The sequence below is a fragment of the Lissotriton helveticus genome, chromosome 9 (genome assembly GCF_964261635.1).
Source record: "Lissotriton helveticus chromosome 9, aLisHel1.1, whole genome shotgun sequence".
Classification (NCBI taxonomy): domain Eukaryota; kingdom Metazoa; phylum Chordata; class Amphibia; order Caudata; family Salamandridae; genus Lissotriton; species Lissotriton helveticus.
Genome location: NC_136070.1, coordinates 1,096,713,270 through 1,096,737,207, shown reverse-complemented (window position 1 = coordinate 1,096,737,207; position 23,938 = coordinate 1,096,713,270). Strand labels below are relative to the sequence as shown.

At 40.5% G+C, this 23,938-nt stretch overlaps 1 protein-coding gene across 5 annotated transcripts in view; it reads left to right on the top strand.

The window, feature by feature from the left end:
• Window positions 1–23,938, top strand: part of FAM3D (FAM3 metabolism regulating signaling molecule D) — a 417,220-nt gene that overhangs the window by 220,466 nt on the left and 172,816 nt on the right. For all 5 annotated transcript variants that reach the window (XM_078661511.1, XM_078661513.1, XM_078661509.1 and 2 more), the window contains one exon: window positions 453–476. In XM_078661511.1, coding sequence (XP_078517637.1) covers window positions 453–476 — 24 coding nt within the window. The remainder of the gene's footprint in view (window positions 1–452; window positions 477–23,938) is intronic.

The window sequence follows — 23,938 nt, the reverse complement described above, 5'->3', positions numbered from 1 at the left end:
TATTTGGACCCTCTTTCTTCTACGGTACAGTATTTAATGAGACTCTCCAGACCTGAAGAGAGAATATACCGGTCTAATTTTGTATGAATATTTGTATGTAAATAATTGTTATAGAGATTAAATATCAAAAATAATCACGAGCAGCCTTTGAAAAAACAATGCATAAGTGAAACTTTCCTTTGTTTCAGAGAGGCACATCTTATTGGAAGAATATTCAACACATTTGGATAAAAATGCTCACCTGTAATTATATGTGTGTGGGGAGGAATGCTTAGCCACATGAGTAATAACACTATCACATTAGCGTTCCTGTGTTATTTGAATTAGAGTATTTAAAAAGAATGGAAAAACCTATTTCTTTCCTAAATTTGTATGGTTTTATATACTGTCTATTTGGAATTATAAAAAATGCAGATCTGATTTAACTGATATTGTTGTTTTATTTCACCTAGATGTTGTGCCACAAGCAATTGTAGGTGAGTATACCATTTAATATACCATATATTTATGTATTATGTAATATACTGAAGTGCTTTGTGCAATATGGCTAAGGAATCCTTCACACCTTCACAATGTTGTTATGTTTAGCAATGAAAGAAAACTCCATGCTGTTTATACAAATGAGAATGCAAATTCTTTTTAGTTGAACAATTACATTAGACATAAAAAAGAGTAAATAGTTTAAATCACTGCCAGTGTCTTTGGGTAATATCTCTACCTTAAGCAAACCGTTACTGGTCGCTGCTTATTATTAATCGTTCTTATATAGCGCTCGATTACCCGTAGGCATCTTGGCGCTTGCCTTGGGAACCCGTCCTGGTTTTTCCCTGTGAGATACCTGTACTGGGCATCCCCAAGGTGAAAGCCAGGCATCCCGCCGCAGGGGGGCCGTAGTGGAGATTAAGCAAGCTAATGCCCAGAGCTGCAGAGTGTCAACCTGTGACTCGAGTAGGCACCGAAACGAGAATTATCAAGTCCGTGGATATTTGGGCTCAAGACCCTGCCGCGTCGGGAATTGAACCCTGGTCCCGGGTCTGACCTCTGCTTCAGGGTCTTCCGTCTCTAACCAGTGAGCCACACTTCTCCACAAAAGGAAGAAATGGTTACAAATGATCTAAACCAGTGGTTCTTAACCTTTTGATTTCTGTGGACCCCATCATAATCAATATTGAAATACAGGGACCTCCACTTGTCATTACTGGAATGATCCCCATTATTGGAATCTGAGGCTCCCCTCTGAGTCATTACTGGCAGCCTGGGACCCCGGCCTAAGGCGTTTCGATAATTTAAAACACAAAACAATACACTTTATTTTCAGTACTGGCCCTGGGAGATGTGGTTCCCGGGGTCTGAATAGGCTCAGGGTGGGGGCCTGAATGCCAGCTTCCCTTTATTTTAAGTAAAGGCCCTGAGGGATAGAGTGCCCAGGACCTAATAATACCCAGAGAAGTGGGCTACTCCACTGCCCCTGCCTTTTAATTTAAAAAAAAGCCCTTGGGAGATGGAGTCCCCAGGGCCTAATAAGGCTCAGGGAAGGGGGCTATGAGCCCCACTCTCATGATAAAGAAAAGGCCCTGGTGGAAGGGATCCCTAGGGCCTAATAAGCCTTGGGGAGAGGGCAATGAGCGACTCACACCTTTCATAAAAAATTACCCCGGGTATGGGGTCTCCGGGCCTAAAAAGGCTCGGGAGGGTGGTCACTTGGACCCCCACCCTTATAAAAAAAAGTGACCTGGAGCCCCCAGGGCTTAATAAGGCTCGGGGAGGGGGCCAGGCTGCCCCCTCCAGTTTCATAACAAGCAGACCCTGGGGATGAGTTTGGGTAGGGGAGGTGTCTGGACCACTCCACTTTAAAAATCATAAGATCCTATGGCCAACCACCCTCCGCGCACGGCGTTCAGTCATGCGTGGGGGTGGGGGTGTTGGCTTTAGGTATGGTAATACAATAATACTTTCCATTAAAAAACCCTAAACATTCACAAAAAAATCAAAAGTTAAAGTAGCATTGTAGTTAGGTGTGATAAAAGATCTGTTTTTGTATTCAAAAAAACTTCGAAATTCACTGGAAAAAAGTTAAAGTTACATTACTATAAATTATTTGAACTAAAAAAACATAGAAATTCACCAGTTTTAGTTAGTAGAGCCTCTGGAGAGAAAGCTTGGAACAGGCCACGCACCTTTCATTAGCCCATGTTTTGCCACTTTGAAGAGCCTGGGCATCAAGGTATCTTTTTCTTGTGTTTTATAAGATGGAATATTCTTTGGGACATCGCTGTAAAACATGTCTCCCAAGAGTTCTGCTCAGGTCTTTGGGTTGTATTCCATATTTGCAAAATTCACCAGAGTATTAGTTGAAACTGTCAAAGAAAACATTTATAATATGCATTTGTAATGGCTGCAAAATGTGTTTATTAAAAAGCTGTGAACACTAGAATTGGGCAAGGGTTTCTCCTCGGCATTTACCAAGGAAAGAATTTCTCCGAGGCAAAGAAGGGAACATATTTACAGAAACATCCACAATAAGGTTAGATGATTTTAGGTTTTGATTCCTGAGAAGATCGGTATTAGAATGAGATCATAAGACACTGTGAAACTCAGAGCACATGTCCTCCAGTTGTATTTAACACGAAGCTGAGCTCCTCATTATTCCACACACACAGAAAGTTTAATAATTTATGTCCCTGGTGCCAAGTATTGCTTTGGACTTGGGTCAGTGTGAGGACTTCTGGTTATTACATTAGCAAGAGCTAGTGAAAAATGGCTGCCACAAGCTGCATTCCTAAGATATATCTATATAATACATTGTTCCCCTTTGAGTTACGATGCTACACCAGATTCCTCCCACATTTAATTGTGCCACATGGCACTCATGCTTTCTAGGATGTATTCACACACCCACGATTCATGAGGGATACCGTCTAATTTTGTTTTCCATCAGACAACATTCGGGAGACTTCAGACCCAATCATTGCATTCATTTATCATATTTTTTTATCTTTTACCATGCCGCCGGCACAGCCAGAACACTAGCTTACCTTCTAATCTGCTGCGATCAACTGATGTTACAGAACATATGGCCATCCACACCTACATATAGAGGGGTAGTCTTTTCTTTATGCCTGCTACCAAAATTGCATGTCATTGCTGCGCCTAGTCATCACTGCAAGACAACATGTTTTACTACATGCTGCAAAGGTGTAACATTTTCTGCCTTGTCACTATGAACATAGTAAAGTCACTCAAGTCACTATAAATTGAAGGCCTCTCACCTTAGCGCACTATGTGATGAATACCACAGGCTTGTAGTTGAAACGCGTTATCCTGACATGCTAAAACAATAACATTTCTTTATTGCATCTTTAACTGGAGTCTGTGCCCCTGTTTTGCCCACTGCGGTCGTTCATTGGGATCCTTGTTTCATATCTATATATATATTCATTTGAGATGTCATCAGTGATGTCATGAGTGATGTCACTGACCATGTCATGAGTGATGTAATATGTGACGTCATCAGCAGTGCATTGCGGGCGCGCAAGTTATAGTTAGCTGAGCTAACTATAACGGAGGAATTTCAAAGGTTTTGTATGAGAGAAATGTTTAGCTAACTAAAACGTGTGAAACCTATGGTTTTTTCAATGAATTTCTAAGCTTTTTTAAATGCTAATTCCTAACTATAACGTGTGTGAAACCTATGGTTTTTTTCAATGAATTTGCAAGGTTTTTTAAATGCTAATTCCTAAGTATAACGTGTGTGAAACCTGTGTTTTTTTCAGTGAATTTCAAAGGTTTTGTAAATGATAATTTATAAATGTATTAATTATTATGTCTTTCTTTTTATACTAATTTCTTATATTTTTAATATAAATATTTATATTTATTTTATTTTTTAGATTATATTTCATATTCTTATTATAAAATAATAACAAAACTTAATTGCAAAGGAATTTTTGGATTAATAATTGCTTGACGTCGATTGCAAGTATAACACAGCTCCACCAATGCTCTTGGGGCCCTATGCTCACAATGCTGTATCAATCCTTACACCTCCTTCAAGCATGTGCAAGGTTTGGACGCAGCATAAGCTCAAAAGTGACTGAATGAAATGTTATACATTTCACTCAGTCGCTTTTAGGAGGAGTTGCTGCACCCCCTTCTGCACAAGAAAGCCTCTTCTGGCGCAGCGCTTTACAATGTAATACACCCTCCAAATGCGTCACATTGTTAGTAGCACACACCATGGCACATCTTTTGCACCACTGTTGTGTCACAAAAGTGACGCAACGGCTGTGTAAAAGAGGCACAAGGGGATTGTAAATCCGCCCCTAACACATACAAATTCACCCAGGCAGTTTCACCAGCAGCACAAATTAAAACATGGACTTGTAACATATTTATGTACATATGTTACATTCAGTTACATGGTCCGACCATTCTCTGGTATGTTTCTCCTGGGATATAAATGGCAACCGCATTGCGGCTAGATCGCAGGATGATTTGCGCCCTAAGAAAATTAGTATCCCAACCTTGGCAGCGGCATTGACTGATACTGCTCCTGTTAAGGCCCAGAATTTGGAGGAAGCAGTTGAACATTTTTCAGCATGGATACACTCCACGGTTAGCTCACTGCCTGAGAAGAAAGGAAAAAAGTGCCCTAGAACCATCCCTTTATCCCCTTGGTACACTGATCATCTTAAAATACTAAAAATTGGATGTAAGGAACGTGAAAGAACTTGGAGACGGGGGTATTCCCCTGCGGCAAAAGCAGAGCTCAGGATAGCACAAAAAGACTACTATGCAGCAATTAAGGCTGCTGAAGGGGATTATTATGCAGCCAGGATTATTAAGGCCAAAAATAACAGCAAAGAAATGTTCTCCATTGTTAAAAGCTTTACGGCCCCAGTGGCAGAAGTAATGTCAGTTCCAACGTCTGCAGGATGGTGTGAGAAACTTTCAACCTATTTTATAGACAAGATCCAAAAAATTCAAGCGAGTCTCAAATCCCCTGAGATAAATGATACTTTTGCATCACAGGGCACTCTGAACTCCCACCCACCCCTCCCTTTGTTTAAAATGCCCTGTAGCACTGAGAGGACCGCTGTGATGTCAAGTTTTTCTATCATAGAGGGATTGGACGTGCTGGCTATTTTAAAAGCATTGAAGTCAGGATCTCCAGTGGATCCGTGTCCCGCAAGGGTCTTGAGTGGTGTGGCGGAGGTTGTAGCTCCGATGGTGACTGACTTAGTCAATGAGTCCTTACAATCAGGCTTGGTCCCCCGACAGTGGAAGGAAGCTAAACTTCTCCCGCTGATCAAGAAACCTTCGGCGGACCCGCTATTTCCCTCAAACTATCGCCCTATCTCTTTACTCCCTGCCTTAGCCAGGGTCTGTGAGAAGGCTGCTTTTTGGCAGCTGGAGAGGTTCGTGGAATCATCTGAGGCTCTCCATCCTCCCCAGTCTGGTTTCCGCTCCTCTTTTAGCACCGAGACCGCGCTCGTGGAGGTCACCGAAGCCATTAGGGAATGTCTGGACGGAGGCGGCAGAGCGTCTCTAATTTTATTGGACCTCTCTGCCGCGTTCGACACGGTTCCCCATGTCCAGCTTCTCTCTAGGCTAGAGGAGATTGGCATAACGGGCGTGGCTCTCAGATGGTTAAGATCATTCCTCACTGACAGATGCCAACAAGTTTGGCTTCCCCCCTACCACTCCTCAAGCAGCAGGGTTGAGATAGGCGTGCCTCAGGGGTCGACTTTAAGTCCTCTCCTTTTTAATGTCTATTTGACCCCCTTAATCCACCTGGCAGAAAGATTGGGTGCGAAAATAATGGCCTACGCCGACGACACCCAGCTTCTCTTCACATGGAATAAGGATAACCTTAACCCAGTGGGTGTCCGCCAATGTTTGTCCTCTGTATTTGCCTGGCTTGCTCAGGCAGGCCTCAAATGTAATGAGGACAAATCTGAAATTCTATTTTATGGCCAATTTCCAGCAGACTTTAGGGAATCCATCTGGCCCATTGGATCATTGTGCCCTAGTGGCGATTGTGGGGTGGCAAAGAATTTGGGTGTTTGGTTCAGAGCAGACTTGTGCTTCCGCGATCAAATTTCGAGACTGGCGGGTACGTGTTTTGGCACCCTATCCATTCTCAGGAAGTTCTTCCCCCTTCTCCCCCAAGTGGCTAAGGAAGCGATAGCTAGAGCACTTGTGCTCTCTCGACTGGACTATGCAAATGCCCTCTACTCCGGCATTCCGGATTTTTTGATCCGGAAATTACAGGTAGTCCAGAACGCGACGGTGTGGCTCCTGTTTAATATCCCTAGGAGACTCAGCGTTCGCAAACAACTTAGAGAGCTCCACTGGCTACCATTGGCCCAAAGAGTGCGCTTTAAGGCCCTGGTCCTTGTATTTAAAGCCCTACATGGCTCTTGCCCCTTCTATCTTAAGCACAGATTTGCTTTCTACCAGCCGACCCGCCAGCTGCGATCTGCCTCCCTCAGACATGTGGTTATTCCCAGATTCAAGAAAGTTCGACTGGGGGGGCAGTCTCTGACGGTTCGTGCAGCTCAGCTGTGGAACAACCTACCTGAGGCCTTAAGACACTCGTCAAATCTTGCTAGCTTTAAAAATTGCTAAAAACTCACTTATTTATGCAGACTATGTAAGCTTTCCCTTGCTCTAGCTGACACCATGACCTTTTCATCGCGCCAGGACAGTTTCGACTAACAGCGCGCGCTACAAATAAACATAAAACATAACATAACATAACAAGTGCTTCGGACATACTACAGTGTACTATAGATAAATACCTTATAGATTTATGCTGTAGCACTACCTTATAGTTCTGCACTTTCACATTCTCCATACACTAGTAAGATATTCATTCATTCATTTATGAACTACACATTCATTCTGACAAACTTTTACACACTAACATAGAAATATAGTTCTTTCTTTGACCAGTGAAGGTAGTTCTAAAAAGAACTGGGTTTTTTTTGTTTTTTTAGTTTTGTAGTTTTTTTTTGATTTCTCAACAAATTCCAAGTGGAACAAAAGAATGAAAAAAAACAACAACTAATGTCGAGGACAGCAATGATCCTGCATTCTGCGTTTCACCAGGTCTATAGACTGTTCCAATAACACAAAAGTTTATCGCAATAAATGCATAGAATTTTAACTTTAGCAAAGTCGGAATTAATTTGTGGGTGTGGACTGCTTGCTGAAAATGCTGCTGCCGCAGTTGATGTGATTGGTGTAGTAGCAGGTGGATTCTCGTGCAACCTCCGTCTTGCAGCTCGAGCAAAGTTCTTGGGGTGCAAGTTCATCACGTGTCGCACCATATTTGCTGTGCCAAAGGAGTATTTATTAGATGGATCACCCCTTGAAAGAGTTGTTTGGCAAATTTTACAGGTTACTTTTGGAGCATTAACCTTTTTTTGTCCTTCTGGAAAAGTAAAAAACTTCCAAATTAGAGCTTCTTTCCTCTTCTTTGGATGTTCTTCAGGAATGAAATCTCCCTCTGAAGAACTGCTGGAAGATGACTCCATTGCTCTTATTATTGTGATCGTCCTTCAATTTGAGAAGATTCTCAGAAGAAATGCTTCTTCCTAGAAACTCAAAGTCGAATAATTATAATGGGACGGAACTTTCAACAGACGCAATAGCAAAAGTTATGAACCAATCAAATCTCTACTTTTAAAGTCACATGCCTTTACGTACGCTTATGATGCGCTTACGCAGCTATTTCGATACCAGAACGCATGATGTTCTACTGCGATTTGTGTAATTGTTTTCAAAAGTAATATATGATTATTACAAGTATTAAAAAAAATCATAGTTATCCCAAATGTCTGCCCTTAGTATGTACATTAAATACATAAATAAATGTTTTAAACCAAGTAGAAACATTGCCCTCTTTCGCGTACAGAACGCCATACATGACGTCACACGGAAGCTTTAATGCGACGCGTAACGTCAAAGCATATTCGTACCATATGCGCGAGTACACGCTGAGTATGATAAGCAGTACAAACTATGGTGCGATCACCTTCTCAGTGACAAATCAGAGCTCAGGGCGCGCTAAGGAGAATGATTAGAAGTGTTCATTCATTGCAGATCCGATTCTGGGCCTGCCTCTGCGTACATTATAACGCCGCCCTCATCTCTCTCTGTTGTTAAGTGTTAGTGCACACACCAATACTTGCACATGCGCGCTGCACGCCCACCCACACTACCCACATGTCACCACCTAGCATGCTTGCTATCACTTAGCCTGGAAACCAATACATTACCCAATGGGATGTCCCCCAGGGCCGTCATTCTTGCAGACCGCAAAAACGCTACCAATGACGGCTCTGGGCATGGTTTGGTCAGCCTCCGCAGTTTCCATATAATGCGGGAACTGACGTGAGCACGCTCTCTTTTGCCGGCCTGTGCTGCGGTGACAGACAGACTGTCGAAAACACCCCAGACGCAGCGAAACCACAGCCTTTGAAGACACGACAAAAGACGACAGAAGCAAAGGTAAGAGAAAACGTCACAACATCAGCCTCCACTGTAAATTGTATATGCACAATATTTCTTTATAAGTCACAAGGTCCTATACACCTCTAATTTTAAAAATTGTGCGTGCATAAATTTCTGTGTCGTATTTCTGTACTACGCAATATGCTTAAGCCTCTAGGTGTAGGTGAGGTCGGGGATCCGCTTGTAGATGCTGCTCCGTAATGGATCTGCCCGACGCGTTTCGAAGCTCCATATGCTTCTCTTCAGGGGCTTTGACGGAAGCGGTGTGTGCAACCGCCAACCCACTTCTCCATTTTCCATATGACACACCCACCAATGGGAGGCTCAAATGAGACTGTGTATTATGGGAAGTGTGGTGCGGAAAGCACATAATCAAGTCCTGTATGGACCACGCAAGTGGGCCCGTCCTCGATTCCGTTAAAGCCCCTGAAGAGAAGCATATGGAGCTTCGAAACGCGTCGGGCAGATCCATTACGGAGTGGCATCTACAAGCGGATCCCTGTCCTCACCTACACATAAATCAAGCTGTTGCTCGTGTGCTACTCAAAGGTGGACAACCTTGGAGCGACAATATATATATATATATATATATATATATATATATATATATATATATATATATGTATTCATTGAAAAAACCATAGGTTTCACACATGTTATAGTTAGCTGGACATTTCACTCATACAAAACCCCGTTATAGTTACTTCAGCTAACTATAACTCGCTCGCGCGCCCGCAATGCACTGCAGATGACGTCACATATTACATCACTCATAACATGGTCAGTGACATCACTCATGACATCACTGATGACATCTCAAATGACATCACTGATGACATCATCCAGTGAATGTGTTTCTTTCTGAAAAATAAATATTTTTTATATATGTATATCTAAAGGTCCATGGAAGAATAAATGGGTAAATAAGTGTTTAAATGGATTTTTTTGTAGCAAAATTGATTGGTTAACTGACTTATTAAGTGTATCTTAGTGAATACATATATTAGCGAGTAATGTTTAAATATATGTATTAGTGTCTCACTTTGTGTATAAGTGGCTGCATGGGATGGTGAGTAGCTACATGAGTGTCTTATTAGTTGTTTTTTTGAGTATCAGTATGCGTTCCTGTATGGTTTGGTGGGGGTATTACTTAGCACATAGATGCATAAATGACTGACTCACTGTTTGTATGTGTTTTGAAGACAGCATGTGTGCAGGACTGTATGGGTGGATGAGTGTGTGTATGGGTGTGTTACTGAGTGAATGACTGTCTCAATAGTATCTTTATGAGTAACTTAACTCATGACATCACTGATGACATCTCAAATGACATCACTGATGACATCATCCAGTGAATGTGTTTCTTTCTGAAAAATAAATATTTTTTATATATGTATATCTAAAGGTCCATGGAAGAATAAATGGGTAAATAAGTGTTTAAATGGATTTTTTTGTAGCAAAATTGATTGGTTAACTGACTTATTAACTGTATCTTAGTGAATACATATATTAGCGAGTAATGTTTAAATATATGTATTAGTGTCTCACTTTGTGTATAAGTGGCTGCATGGGATGGTGAGTAGCTACATGAGTGTCTTATTAGTTGTTTTTTTGAGTATCAGTATGCGTTCCTGTATGGTTTGGTGGGGGTATTACTTAGCACATAGATGCATAAATGACTGACTCACTGTTTGTATGTGTTTTGAAGACAGCATGTGTGCAGGACTGTATGGGTGGATGAGTGTGTGTATGGGTGTGTTACTGAGTGAATGACTGTCTCAATAGTATCTTTATGAGTAACTACATATGTTTTAATCTAGTATATATGAGTATTGATGTATATAAGTGAGTATATGTGAGAGTGAGAGATTGGAAGAGTTCCTGTATAAATAAGTATGTGTTTCTATAAGTGATTGTTTAAGAGTGTAAATATGTGTAAGTTTCCATAGAAGTAAGAGCGGTAGTGTGTGTATAGCTGTATATGCAAATAAATGGATGTTTGATAGTTTATTTGCATGTGTGAGTATGTGTGTGAGTAACTCTATGGATGACTGTCGGTGTGTAACAGGATGTATAGGTGTATCAGTACATATGATGAGTGAGTACATGTATGAGTGACTATATAGAACTGTTATTGAATGAGTGGATGTGTATATAGATGGTGGAATTACTGAATAGGTTGTTGTAACTGGTATTGGTATCTCCATTGTTTTGAAAATGTTAGTTTCTATTTTTGAATGTGTGTATCAAAGGTTATATTACGCTGAGAGGAGGTCTGTCACTCTTTCAGAAGGATGATGTCATCAGTGATGTCATCAGTGATGTCATTTGAGATGTCATCAGTGATGTCATGAGTGATGTCACTGACCATGTCATGAGTGATGTAATATGTGACGTCATCAGCAGTGCATTGCGGGCGCGTGAGTTATAGTTAGCTGAAGTAACTATAACCGGGGAATTTCAAAGGTTTTGTATGAGTGAAATGTCCAGCTAACTATAACATGTGTGAAACCTATGGTTTTTTCAATGAATTTGCAAGGTTTTTTAAATGCTAATTCCTAACTATAACGTGTGTGAAACCTATGGTTTCTTCAGTGAATTTGCAAAGTTTTTTAAATGCTAATTCCTAACTATAACATGTGTGAAACCTATGTTTCAAAGGTTTTGTAAATGATAATTATTAAATGTATTAATTGTTATATTTTTTTAAGTCCCCTTACATACTGGGGTTCCCTGGGGGCCAACTAGCCCAACGGGAAACCTCCAGTATACGCCAGGCGGCTACGTTGCAGAGAGGTGTAATGAGGCCACGCCCCTTTTTAGACCTCTCTGCAACGCAGCCCCCGGGCGCGTTTGCAGAGGGGGAACTAATTCCCCTTGCATACTGGGGGGTCCCTGGGGGCCAACTAGCCCACCAGGAATCTCCAGTATGCGCCAGGGGACTGCATTGCAGAGAGGTGTAATGAGGCCACGCCCCTTTTTACACCTCTCTGCAACGCAACCCCCGGGCGCATTTGCAGAGGGGGAACTAATTCCCCTTGCATACTGGGTGTCCATGGGGGCCAACTAGCCCACCAGGAACCTCCAGTATGCGCTAGGGGACTGCATTGCAGAGAGGTGTAATGAGGCCACGCCCCTTTTTACACCTCTCTACAATGCAGCCCCCTGGCGCATTTGCAGAGGGGGAACACATTCCCCTTGGAACCTCCAGTATGCGCCAGGGGGCTGCTTTGCTTTGCCCCGGGGGGTGGCGGTCCCCGGGGCAGTGTGGTGGGGGTTGGGGCCCCCCACACTTCTTTTTCACTATGCCCCCGGGATTTGGTCCCCCCGGGGGGGTAATTTGAAAAAAAGCAGACCAGGTTTTAGGAAAAAAAAATTGGGGCCTTGGGGGTCCTTGTGGGACCACCTGAGCAGGCCTAAGGGGTCAGGGTGTTTCTACCCTGCCCCCTTTTTGCGTTATACATGTTTGTTTTTCTGCTTTCTTGTGCCTTGGTCTACCGAGCACAAGATGGCTGCCAACACTTCCTGGTTTGGAGTGTTGAAAGTCAATGAGAATGCAGCTCGTGCTCAAAAAGGGGGAAGGGTAGAAGCACCCTGACCCCCTAGGCCTGCTCAGGGGGTCCCACAAGGACCCCCAAGGCCCATTTATTTTGTATTTTTTAAGAAATCGCGGGGGTGCCAAATTTCTTGTAATTCCGTTCAGCCGTTCGGGCTGTAGCCGTGTCTAAACGTTCTATGGAAAATAACATGGGTAAAACACGTTTTGGGACCCCCTTTTTTCTCAGCCCCCACTTGACAAATCCCCCCAAAACTTTCAGGTGAGGAGCGGAGCGGCCCATCTTCTTTGAGAAATTCGCGAAGATTCATCAACCGGCGCCAAAGTTATTCCCAATAGAATGTTGCGGATTTCCTATGGAAACTAGGTCCTAACTATAACTACCTACTGGTGACCGCCAGTAGGTAATATATATATATATATGTATCTATATATATATATATATATATATATATATATATATATATTACCTACTGGCGGTCGCCAGTAGGTATATATAGTTAGGATTTTTTCTCTATGGGATTTTTGAAAATTCTATGTCTAATAACTTTGGCGTTTGTGGACGGAATTGGCTGAAATTTTCAGGAAAATGGAACATTTTGTTTCTGAGCAGCCACTGAAGGGGGGCCGAGAAAAAAGGGGGTCCCAAAACGCGTTTTTTCCATGTTAATTTCCATAGGGCGGTTGGCCTCACTTTTAGCCCGAACGGCTGAATGGATTTGCACGAAACTTGGCAAAATTGTAGGGACTGTTAGCCTGATGTGCCTTTGCTAGGTCTCAAGATATGTGCTCCAGTGGATTTTGAGAAGTTAACGTTCAAAAAAAGATATATATCTGTAAGCGCGCTCCGGGCAGCGCTCCGGTTCGCTTACTTGACGCGTAACGGAACTTTGCGAAGCGAAGCTGATTGGCTCTCCGGTGTCTGTCAACATTCTAAACAGTCCGGAGCGGCCGCCATCTTGTCTCACGGTAGGATCGAGAGACAAGAGGAGGCCAAAACAAAGGGGGAAATGACCATAAGGGGGCATAGTAGATCCTCCTTGACCCCCTAGGTTTGATGTGGAGGCTTTAAAAGGGCCCCGCGGGGCAAAAAAAAAAAAAAGAACATTTTTGTTTTTTTTGCGTGGGGAGCGCACCGGGAAGCGGTCTGGGGAGCGTACTATAAGGAAAAAAGAATGATAGACTTTTCAAATATTGTATGTTAATTGATTGTTTGTTTTGTTGATTTTTGTTTAATTTCTTTATTTTTTAAGCAATTATTTATTATTGTGATTGTGTTTCAAAATTTAATAAAATGTCTAACATTTCACTGTCTGAAATGTCGTTATTTTCATTGAACATAGCTTGTAATGTTTGAGTGTGTAAAATGTCCTCATTTTCAAGGAGGACATCTACTGATTGCACACATTGCAGTAGTTCTTCGTCTCAAGTTTCATCCATAAAATTAATGTAATTTGGATCAATGATTTCTTCGTTGGTCTCTGGAAGGACAATTTCAAATGAAATTTTCTGTTCGCCTTCCATTTTGCCTGAAATTTGCATAAAAAAAAAATATATTAGTAGAGATAGGGCACTGTTGGGATTAATTTTAGATAGGCAGTTTTTAACAGTGAATTTATCTTTGGGCAGTGTATAGTATCAGAGTGGAAGTAGGAATATAAAAAAGTGTATGTGATTTAAGGTAAATAAATTCATAATTATACAAGACAAGCCTAATTCCATCCATAACTATAACAGAGAAGTCTATCTAAATGTATAACTACTACAGAGGGATAGTATATAACTATCAGAAAAAATTTACCATATTAACTTAAAGTGCACAATATACTTCAGTTTTTAAAATAACAACTTACCTTTATAAAGAAGTTGAAGTAATTACTGAAAATCCTATTGAAATGTACACCAGGAAGTAGTAGTCAAAATGGCTGTGTTTCTCTCTCTTTTTTTATATATATTCAGGTACATAACCAATCAAATGTCAGGTAAAAAAAGTAGAAAATGAAAGTAACATTTTAATTGGTTGTCAATTCCAACACTTCAGATGTGTTTTGTGAAGTAATTTACCTCAGGGTATTTAGAGAGGTCTACAGGCTAAATAACTAAATGGAATTCCAACCAAATTAGTGAAAATGGTAGGGATTGGTATGTAGTATGAGCAATTCTATATTTGGTGAAAGTGTCTCCAGGGTTTCTTCTGTAAATTACTTTCCCACCTTTTTTAATGGAGCGCTTCCCGGTGAGCGCCCCGGTACGCGAACCTGCAGCGTTACGGGAGTCCACCATTTTGTGTTTCGGTCGAATTAAAATACAAGATGGAGGGCAAATAATGTTCAGAATGGGTAGAAGGGGGCACGGTAGACGTATCTTGACCCCCTAGGTTTTCTGAGGGTGGCTGAGGAGGCCCATATGTGCGGAAAAAAAACATTTTTTTTGAAAATTTCGCGCCGTTAGCTTCCGGTTCGCGTACCGGGTAGCGCTCCGGGGAGCGTACTTTGTTGAAAATTTGTGAAAAAAGTTAGAGTAAAATAATAATTGTGAGTGATCAGATGTAGGGTAGCTCTGAGAAGAGCTTTTGGGTTTATGGTACATTTAGGTACTTATAAGTAGGTACCAATGCACAGTCTTAAATTCAAAATGAAAACTCTGTTGCCCTCATCTGAGAAGTGAACTCCATCACCTCTGTAGATATCTTGCATGTAGTAACGCAAGTTATTGTTGTACATGGAGCCCATTCCATGGTCTCTCATGTAAGCTGAAGCAGATTTGTTTACATGCTTCCTCGACTTCTCAATTTGTGGACAAAATTGGTTCGACCACCTCCATTTCTGTCTTTGGCATATATTTGAATATACCAAGGCAGTTTGAGGAAAAAGTGCCATCAATTGCTCAAAGGTGTCCATTAAAAGCATTTCCAGACCTACACCAGTCAAAGTGCCCAAGTCATTACCTCCACAGTGCACAATTAACAGGTCAGGTTTAGGCAAATGCATAAAGGTTTTCACCAATGGTATCAATTGGTGACATTTTAATCGTCTGTGGCCAAACCACTTAATTTCCACATCTTGTAAATTGAGATTAGGTAAATTTCTGTTCTCAGCATACCTTTGAGCCCAGTAGATGTAACTATGTCCAACAATCCAGACAGAAAACATGGTGAGAGAAGGTTCTGCTGCAGTCAGATGAAGTGTGGCAATGAAATGGCAGTTGGAAAAAAAAGAGTTTAAAATGAAAAAAACTGTGGAGTTTCTGTGTTAAGGAAGCAGTAGCAGTGATTGGTGGATTTTGATTGCTGAAAACAGAATGTTAGGGTGCATGGATGTGTTCTTTGAAAGATGTAATTTGAATGGTCAAGAAAAAATCATTTAATGAAAGATTGCACTGGATATGCAGGTGCACTGAGAGTTCAGAGTTCAATTGAAACATTGTTGTGTGAACTTGCAAACATCAGAGGTCTTTCAGGAGGTGGTTGCTATGCAAAAAAGGCAGAAAGGCCAGAGGGGGGAAGGGTGTTGATTTGAAAAAAGTGAGGGAAGAGTTTTGATTGGGTGACATGAGAGATATGTGTGATGAGTTACAGCATTTCTGTGCTTTTCATAGCTGCAGACTCTGGAGTGCATACCTTTTGCTCTGCTAAAGACAATTTGGTGTGTTTCTGAGACTGTTTTGAAACTCATAAAGTATTTGCTAAGGTGAGAAAAGATTCATTTAATTTAGATAGAGAATAGTATGGTTTTGGGAGAAAATTATGAAGAAAGTTGTGTATTTAAAATGTTGCTTGGTGTCAAGTGTTTTACAAATAGATTTTGTTTCTTTGTGTTACATAGCCATGTTAAAAGTGACACAAAAATGTTGCAAGGGCCTTAAAAAAACGATTTCATGTGTCTTAGGCCATTTTAAGTCATTTCTCCTTGAATGTAGATATATAATTCATTTAGATGATGTGTTTAAAAACGATTTTTTAAAACAATTAGGTTTCTTGATATGTACTGCTAGAGCTTCATAGGTTGCTTGGGGCATATTTATAAGGCCTTTGAGTCTCTCTGATGTTATTTTTTCCATTTTAATTTAAGACCTTTCCCTTTGGTGCAAGGTCCTTGTAAATATGCCCACATCTGTGCTTGGCAAATTTAGATTTTAATTCTTTGACTAACATAGCCATGTCAAAAATGACCCAAAATTGTTGCAAGGGCCTTAAAAAAACGCTTTCATGTGTCTTAGGCATTTTTAAGTCATTTTATTTATGATAGGTGTGTGACTTTTTTTCGCCGCTGTGCGTCACTTTTGTGACGCAGCGGTGGTGCAAAAGATTTCCTATGTGGTGACATATTTACAACTTGATGCATCTAGGCAGATGTGTCATGCTGTAAAGTCCCGTGCCACATGAAACCGATGCAGCAGTGATGCAAAATATGCACCATGTTGCAAGACAGGCCTCATTTAATCTCCAACAAGATAAGAAGCTGAATGTTTTGTAAATGTCAAAATTGTTGTATACACTGCTCAACTTCTGTGTACTCTTTGATATGCTAGAGTCCATCTGCACTATGAGATACCTAAGCAAAGGAAACACAGGTGATATGATTGTGAAATGAGGAAAAGAAACTCCATATTTTTCAATTACATCACCTGTGTTTCCTAAGTTCCCGAATGACATTGTGCAGATGAGGTTTAGGTCTGTCCACGGACACAGAAGAGGTCTGGCCTTTGTTCAAGAGTGAAGTGGATATGACTTACTTCATTGGTAGGCCTGCACATGTATTATCTGCTCTATACTCTTCAACAAGTGTAAATCTCATCTGCAACCCTGAGTAGGCCTCACCTCAAACAAACCTCTGGATAGGTCACACCTTATCGTCATCCTGAATCAATCATTTAAAATGTTAGGGACAGATTTATGATAGGTGTGTGACTCTTTTGCGCCACTGTGCGTCACTTTTGTGACGCAGCGGTGGTGCAAAAGATTTCCTATGTGGTGACATATTTACAACTTGATGCATCTAGGCAGATGTGTCATGCTGTAAAGTCCCGTGCCACATGAAACCGATGCAGCAGTGATGCAAAATATGCACCATGTTGCAAGACAGGCCTCATTTAATCTCCAACAAGATAAGAAGCTGAATGTTTTGTAAATGTCAAAATTGTTGTATACACTGCTCAACTTCTTTGTACTCTTTGATATGCTAGAGTCCATCTGCACTATGAGATACCTAAGCAAAGGAAACACAGGTGATGTGATTGTGAAATGAGGAAAAGAAACTCCATATTTTTCAATTACATCACCTGTGTTTCCTAAGTTTCCGAATGACATTGTGCAGATGAGGTTTAGGTCTGTCCACGGACACAGAAGAGGTCTGGCCTTTGTTCAAGAGTGAAGTGGATATGACTTACTTCATTGGTAGGCCTGCACATGTATTATCTGCTCTATACTCTTCAACAAGTGTAAATCTCATCTGCAACCCTGAGTAGGCCTCACCTCAAACAAACCTCTGGATAGGTCACACCTTATCGTCATCCTGAATCAATCATTTAAAATGTTAGGGACAGATTTATGATAGGTGTGTGACTCTTTTGCGCCACTGTGCGTCACTTTTGTGACGCAGCGGTGGTGCAAAAGATTTCCTATGTGGTGACATATTTACAACTTGATGCATCTAGGCAGATTTGTCATGCTGTAAAATACCGTGCCACATGAAACCGATGCAGCAGTGATGCAAAAGATGCACCATGTTGCAAGACAGGCCTCATTTCATTTCCAACAAGATAAGATGCTGAATCTTCTGTAAATGTCAAAATTGTTGTATACAGTGCTCAACTTATGTGTACTCTTTGATATGCTAGAGTCCATCTGCACTATGAGATACCTAAGCAAAGGAAACACAGGTAATGTGATTGTGAAATGAGGAAAAGAAACTCCATATTTTTCAATTACATCACCTGTGTTTCCAAAATTTACAAATGACATTGTGCAGATGAGGTTTAGGTCTGTCCACGGACACAGAAGAGGTATGGCCTTTGTTCAAGAGTGAAGTGGATATGACTTACTTCATTGGTAGGTCTTCACATGTATTATCTCCTCTGTACTCTTCAACAAGTGTAAATCTCATCTGCAACCCTGAGTAGGCCTCACCTCAAACAAACCTCTGGATAGGCCACACCTTATCGTCATCCTGAATCAATCATTTAAAATGTTAGGGACAGATTTATGATAGGTGTGTGACTCTTTTGCGCCGCTGTGCGTCACTTTTGTGACGCAGCGGTGGTGCAAAAGATTTCCTATGTGGTGACATATTTACAACTTGATGCATCTAGGCAGATGTGTCATGCTGTAAAGTCCCGTGCCACATGAAATTGATGCAGCAGTGATCCAAACATGCACCATGTTGCAAGACAGGCCTCATTTCATCTCCAACAAGATAAGAAGCTGAATCTTCTGTAAATGTGAAAATTGTTGTATACACTGCTCAACTTATGTGTAGTCTTTGATATGCTAGAGTCCATCTGCACTATGAGATACCTAAGCAAAGGAAACACAGGTGATGTGATTGTGAAATGAGGAAAAGAAACTACATATTTTTCAATTACATCACATGTGTTTCCTAAGTTTACAAATGACATTGTGTAGATGAGGTTTAGGTCTGTCCACAGACACAGAAGAGGTCTCGCCTTTCTTGAAGAGTGAAGTGGACATAACTTACTTCATTGGTAGGCCTTCACATGTATTATCTCCTCTGTACTCTTCAACAAGTGTAAATTTCATCTGCAACCCTGAGTAGGCCTCACCTTAAACAAACCTCTGGATAGGCCACACCTTATCGTCATCCTGAATCAATCATTTAAAATGTTAGGGACAGATTTATGATAGGTGTATGCCTCTTTTGCGTCACTGTGCGTCACTGTTGTGACGCAGCGGCGGTGCAAAAGATTTGCTATGTGGTGACATATTTACAACTTGAAGCATCTAGGCAGATGTGTTATGCTGTAAAGTCCTGTGCCACAGGAAAGTTGCGTCAGGTTTCATATAGGTGTTTTGTTGCAGGGTGGGCATTCATTTGCATGAAAGCCCTGTAAAACTAACACAGTGAAATTTAGAAGATTTCACTGAGTCAGATTTATAGCATTGCTGAATCAAATCCTTACGCCTGTTTGAAACAGGCATAAGGAGTGAAGCACCATGCAATGTGTGGCTTCCTCCTGTGCATTGCAGTAGACATGTCGTGTTTACGACGTGATTCGTGCAATGTGCTGCTTTTGCGGCACAGATGCATGATGCATCTGTGCTGTTTTTACTCAATGGTGCTCCACATTGTAAATGCGGAACACCATGGGTGGCAGAGCAGCGGTGCACGTTAACTGGTGCATCCCCGGGGATGCGCCAGTTAACATAAATCTGCCCCTTTACATTTAAGTATGAGCAGGGTAAAAAGAGTCGGTGGACATGGCTAAATAATAGCTGCAAAATGTTACTCTTGTTAAACAATTTTACTATTATAGTCTCTGACATTTGTGCCTTACTCTGCAACATCTCATTGTTGTTCTCTTTTTTTAAAGATAACAACAACATCAAGCATGAGTGATAATGAGGAATCAGTTGATCTTGATCTTATCGTTGAACTTGTGATTGAAACGTCAGTGGAAGTGGATCCCTTAGATGATTTAAATCCTGAGGATGAAGAAGACTATGATGAGGATGCTGATTTGTCAGAATTGTATGACATAGGTTGGGAAGCTGACCTGCTTGAGCCTATGGAACTATAAACATTTATTTTTAAAAGTTAGAAGAAATTAAAAGTAAAAATGTAAACGGTTTCATTTAAAATTAAACACACCTTCAAAAACAGGTTATGTGTAGTGTCTTCAATAAAATATTAAAATATGCTCATTAAATTAAATCAGATTTACATAAAAAACAGCACAGGTAAAATAAAGAAGAATTCCATTTCTTTTCTGCTATTTGTGTATTCTAAATTTGCCAAAGCACTAAAAAATATTCTATGTAAAAATGTCAAGTAGTGTGTTAAGTTTTTGATGACTGTTATTGATTTACTGTTTGGTAATAGTGGTTAATAACATTTTTTATTATATTTTACCACAGATTCAACTGCAGATCATTTCAAATTTGAGAATGCCAACCAAAGATAGAATTAAAAAGGCTGCAAAACGTCAAAGACAGCAGGTCCATGAAATAATGCAGCAGTCCTCTACAATAAAAAATCGTCAAGTCACCAAGAAAGCACCGGGTAAGACCACGAAAACATTCATAAGAAACATTTGTAGAAAAAAAAGTAGTACTACAGAAAATGTTTTTGTCCAGAAAAAGAGAAGCAATTTAAACGGAAAGGAAAGGCCAATCAAAAATGTTACTGCTAGAGCAAGAGATAACTCTGTGCATGATAGTAGAAGGAAACAACAGTTTAGGGACATTCATAAACGAATGTTCCGCAACAGGATAATTGGCAATTTGCTAAAAAATATTAAGAAAGGTCAACAGAAAGTGGTTTTTTATAAGAGAAAAAAAAAGTTGAGAAAGTTATTGATCAGGCGTTTGAAATTAAACAAAAGTTATTTATTTTGATAATCAATAGAATTAGGAAGCTAAACAAGGCAATTTATGATTTCAAAAGAAATAGTAGATGGAAGAGAACAGTTAATCGTAGTAATTTTTGTGAAGTTTTTTCCGGAGAATGGATGCATAGTTCAAGTTGTGAGGCATTTTTCAATGAGGAGAGTTATTTCCAGGATAATGATTTGGTGCATGCAGTTGACACCAGCGGTCGAGCTTATGAGGTGAAAGATGGTTGTCCAGTTGAAAAAGAAAAACTTGTGACAACAGAGGCAGAGGATGTGTTAGGTAATGAGGTTTTAGGAAGACGTCCTAAGGGACCTGTGTACACCTGGAAGTGTAGTAGTATTTGCAGTGTGCGACAGGATTCTATCAATTTGCTTTGTGATTTTGTACGGACATTTAATAAGAAAAGTTTGAAGCAGAAAATGAAGTTGTTGCAAGAATTAGACCCTTGCAGAGTGAGAGAAGTGACAGGTTTGCATGGTCATTCACTGGCTTGTCTTTCCAGGAGAGTATGCCAGAGTGTTTTTCATCATTTCAGGATGCTAGCAGTGCATCATAATAAAGTGAGGAAATTAGTTAGAATGTTGTATTATGCTAAGAGTCCAGCAGTTATGCTTAAACAATTATGCGCTGCTCTTTTGCATGGTTCTGAAATAGATGTGAAGAATATGTGTGAAGAAATTGAGTTTTGTTACTTTGGAAGTAAAGAGGAGAATGTTGAAATTGACCCAGAAGAAGAGGGTAATGTGGAAGATAGTGTACAGGTTTCCAGTACAGATAATTTTCAGAAGGAAATTGCCACGTTTCAGGTGAAATCAAGTGAGAGGCCTAGTTTCACTTGTGTGTGTTGTCGACGCACTTATTATAAGAATCAGACTAATTTAGTGGATTTATATGCAAAAAGTGAAAGGGAAAATAATAGTGAATGGAAGGATTTCGCTACATACTTGATGGTAGAAAATTGTTTTGATTTGGGATTGGAACAACGTGTGTGTACTTATTGTTGTAATAAATTAAATCAAAACCAGATGCCTGCTAGAGCGGTTCATAATAATCTGGAATTGGTTGAGATTCCTTCTGAATTGAAGGATTTAAATACTTATGAATCTATTTTGATTCAAAGTATCCATCCCTTTCAGGCTATTGTAAGAATGGAGCCAAAGACAGGGAAATTGCCTCCATCAGATTTACAGAGAGGATTAAAGGGAAGAGTTGTTTATTTGCCTCTAGATTTGAAGAAAAACATTAACTCAATTGGAGTAGAAAAAGTGGAAGAGGAACCTCTGGTTATCTTAGTTAATGGGGTTCCGACAAAGAATAAGAAAATATGGCAAGATTTAGTGGATGTTAGGAAAGTCAAAAAGGCAACATTGTATTTGAAAAAAAATAAAAAGTACTATAAGAATGTATATGTTGCAGAAGAGGAAGTAAGTGAGGAAGAGGATAGCGATTTGTGTGCTGGTCAAATTGAGAAAGTAGAACCCTCTAAAAGTGAAGAAATATATGACCATTATAGTGTTCATCCTTTGCATTCCAAGGAAGTCATGGGGAATGCTATTGAGTTGTTTCAAATGAAACAAGCCCCATTAGTGTCTGGGAGGAAAGTTTGGAAGCTCGGTGTTTCCCACAGCTATTTCCAACAGGTCAAGGAGGAAGATATGATGAGCGACCTCATCAAATTCCTGCTTCTGAATACCGGACTTTACGATTGTATGCAGAAGATGCTAGGTTTCGACAATGCATTCCCTATTTGTTTCATCTCCTGTTTGAAAGCGATCTGTCTGGACTGTCATATGCAGTGAACCACATCTTGAAAAGTGGTACACAGATGCAAAACATCTCGGCAAGTGACTTTATGGATAAAGTCAATGTCCAAGACAGTATTTTGGATTCTCACCTGATTAATCTCATGGCGTGTCAGCGTGGTACTAATGAGTACTGGTACCGTCGTCATGGTGATTTAAAATGTATGCTGAGGAACTTAGGAACTCCCACATGGTTTCTCACTCTGAGCTGTGCCGAGTATGGCTGGGAAGACTTACTTGAATTTCTACGAGAGGCAAATGGAAACATCGAAAACATCGAATTCAAGACACCCGGAGAACTGTGCTCTTTGGATCCAGTCAATGTATGCAGGTACTTCAATCATAGATTTGAAGCTATGATGTCTTTCATCATGAATAAGAAGAATCCACCTCTTGGAGAGGTATTGGATTTCTTCTGGAGAAAGGAGTACCAAGCAAGAGGTGCTCCTCATATACATATGCTGCTGTGGATCAAGGATGCACCTAAATTTGGAACAGATCCAGAAGACTCAGTGATGAGTTTCATACAACAGTATTCTACGTGTGCTGTTCCAAACGCAAAGGAGAAGAAAAGCCTAAGAGAAAAAGTTCTACGTTTCCAAAGCCATCGTTGTGGAAAGTACTGTCGTCGTAAATTCAGAAACAAGGACAAGTTCTACACCAAATGTCGTTTTGGCTTTCCACGACCGGTGAATTCTAAAGGAAGAGTAAACAGTTTGATGTCTTCGCTGCGACATAATGTGATGAAGAAATCACCTAAAAACACATACAATTTGAAGAGGAACGAAGAGTCCAAGTACATCAACGACTACAACCCAGTGATTTTGTCCATGTGGAATGCTAACATGGATATACAGTTTGTGGCTGATAACTGTATGGCTGTGGCTCGGTATGTGACATCTTACATCACCAAAAAAGAAAAGACAGAATTGAAGGATATGTGGGAGGACATTTCCCATGAAAAGAGCCTCAGTAAGAAGTTGTACAGTTTCAGTCTGAAGATGTTGTCGCATCGAGAAATCGGAGCTTACGAATGTTCTGACCGCTTGTCTTCAGCAAGTCTCTATGCCAAATCTAGGAGTATCGTTTGGGCGAGTCTTGGTCTTGCTGCAACGCGTAATCGAGTTCTGAAACCTGTGCGGGAAATTGAGTATTTGACGGAAAAGGAGCCAAACAGTACCGACATTTTGAAGACCAACATGTTGGATACATAATATCCAAATCGAAGCAGTCACCTCGAGAATGTTTGTCTGTATGAGGTTCTACAAAATTATATATTCAAGAGGAACATCAAAGAAGATATTGATAAAGGAGTGTATGCTGTAATTGGAAGTGATGGATGTCTGGTAAAGCAAAGAAAATGCCACTTGGTAAACCATCGAAAATTGAGTGGCGAATTTCCTGAAAAAAAAGGAGTTTTTCTATTTAGCACTTTTGCAACTTTTCAAGCCTTGGCGTGCAGAAGAGGAACTGCTTGGAGATTTCCTCTGT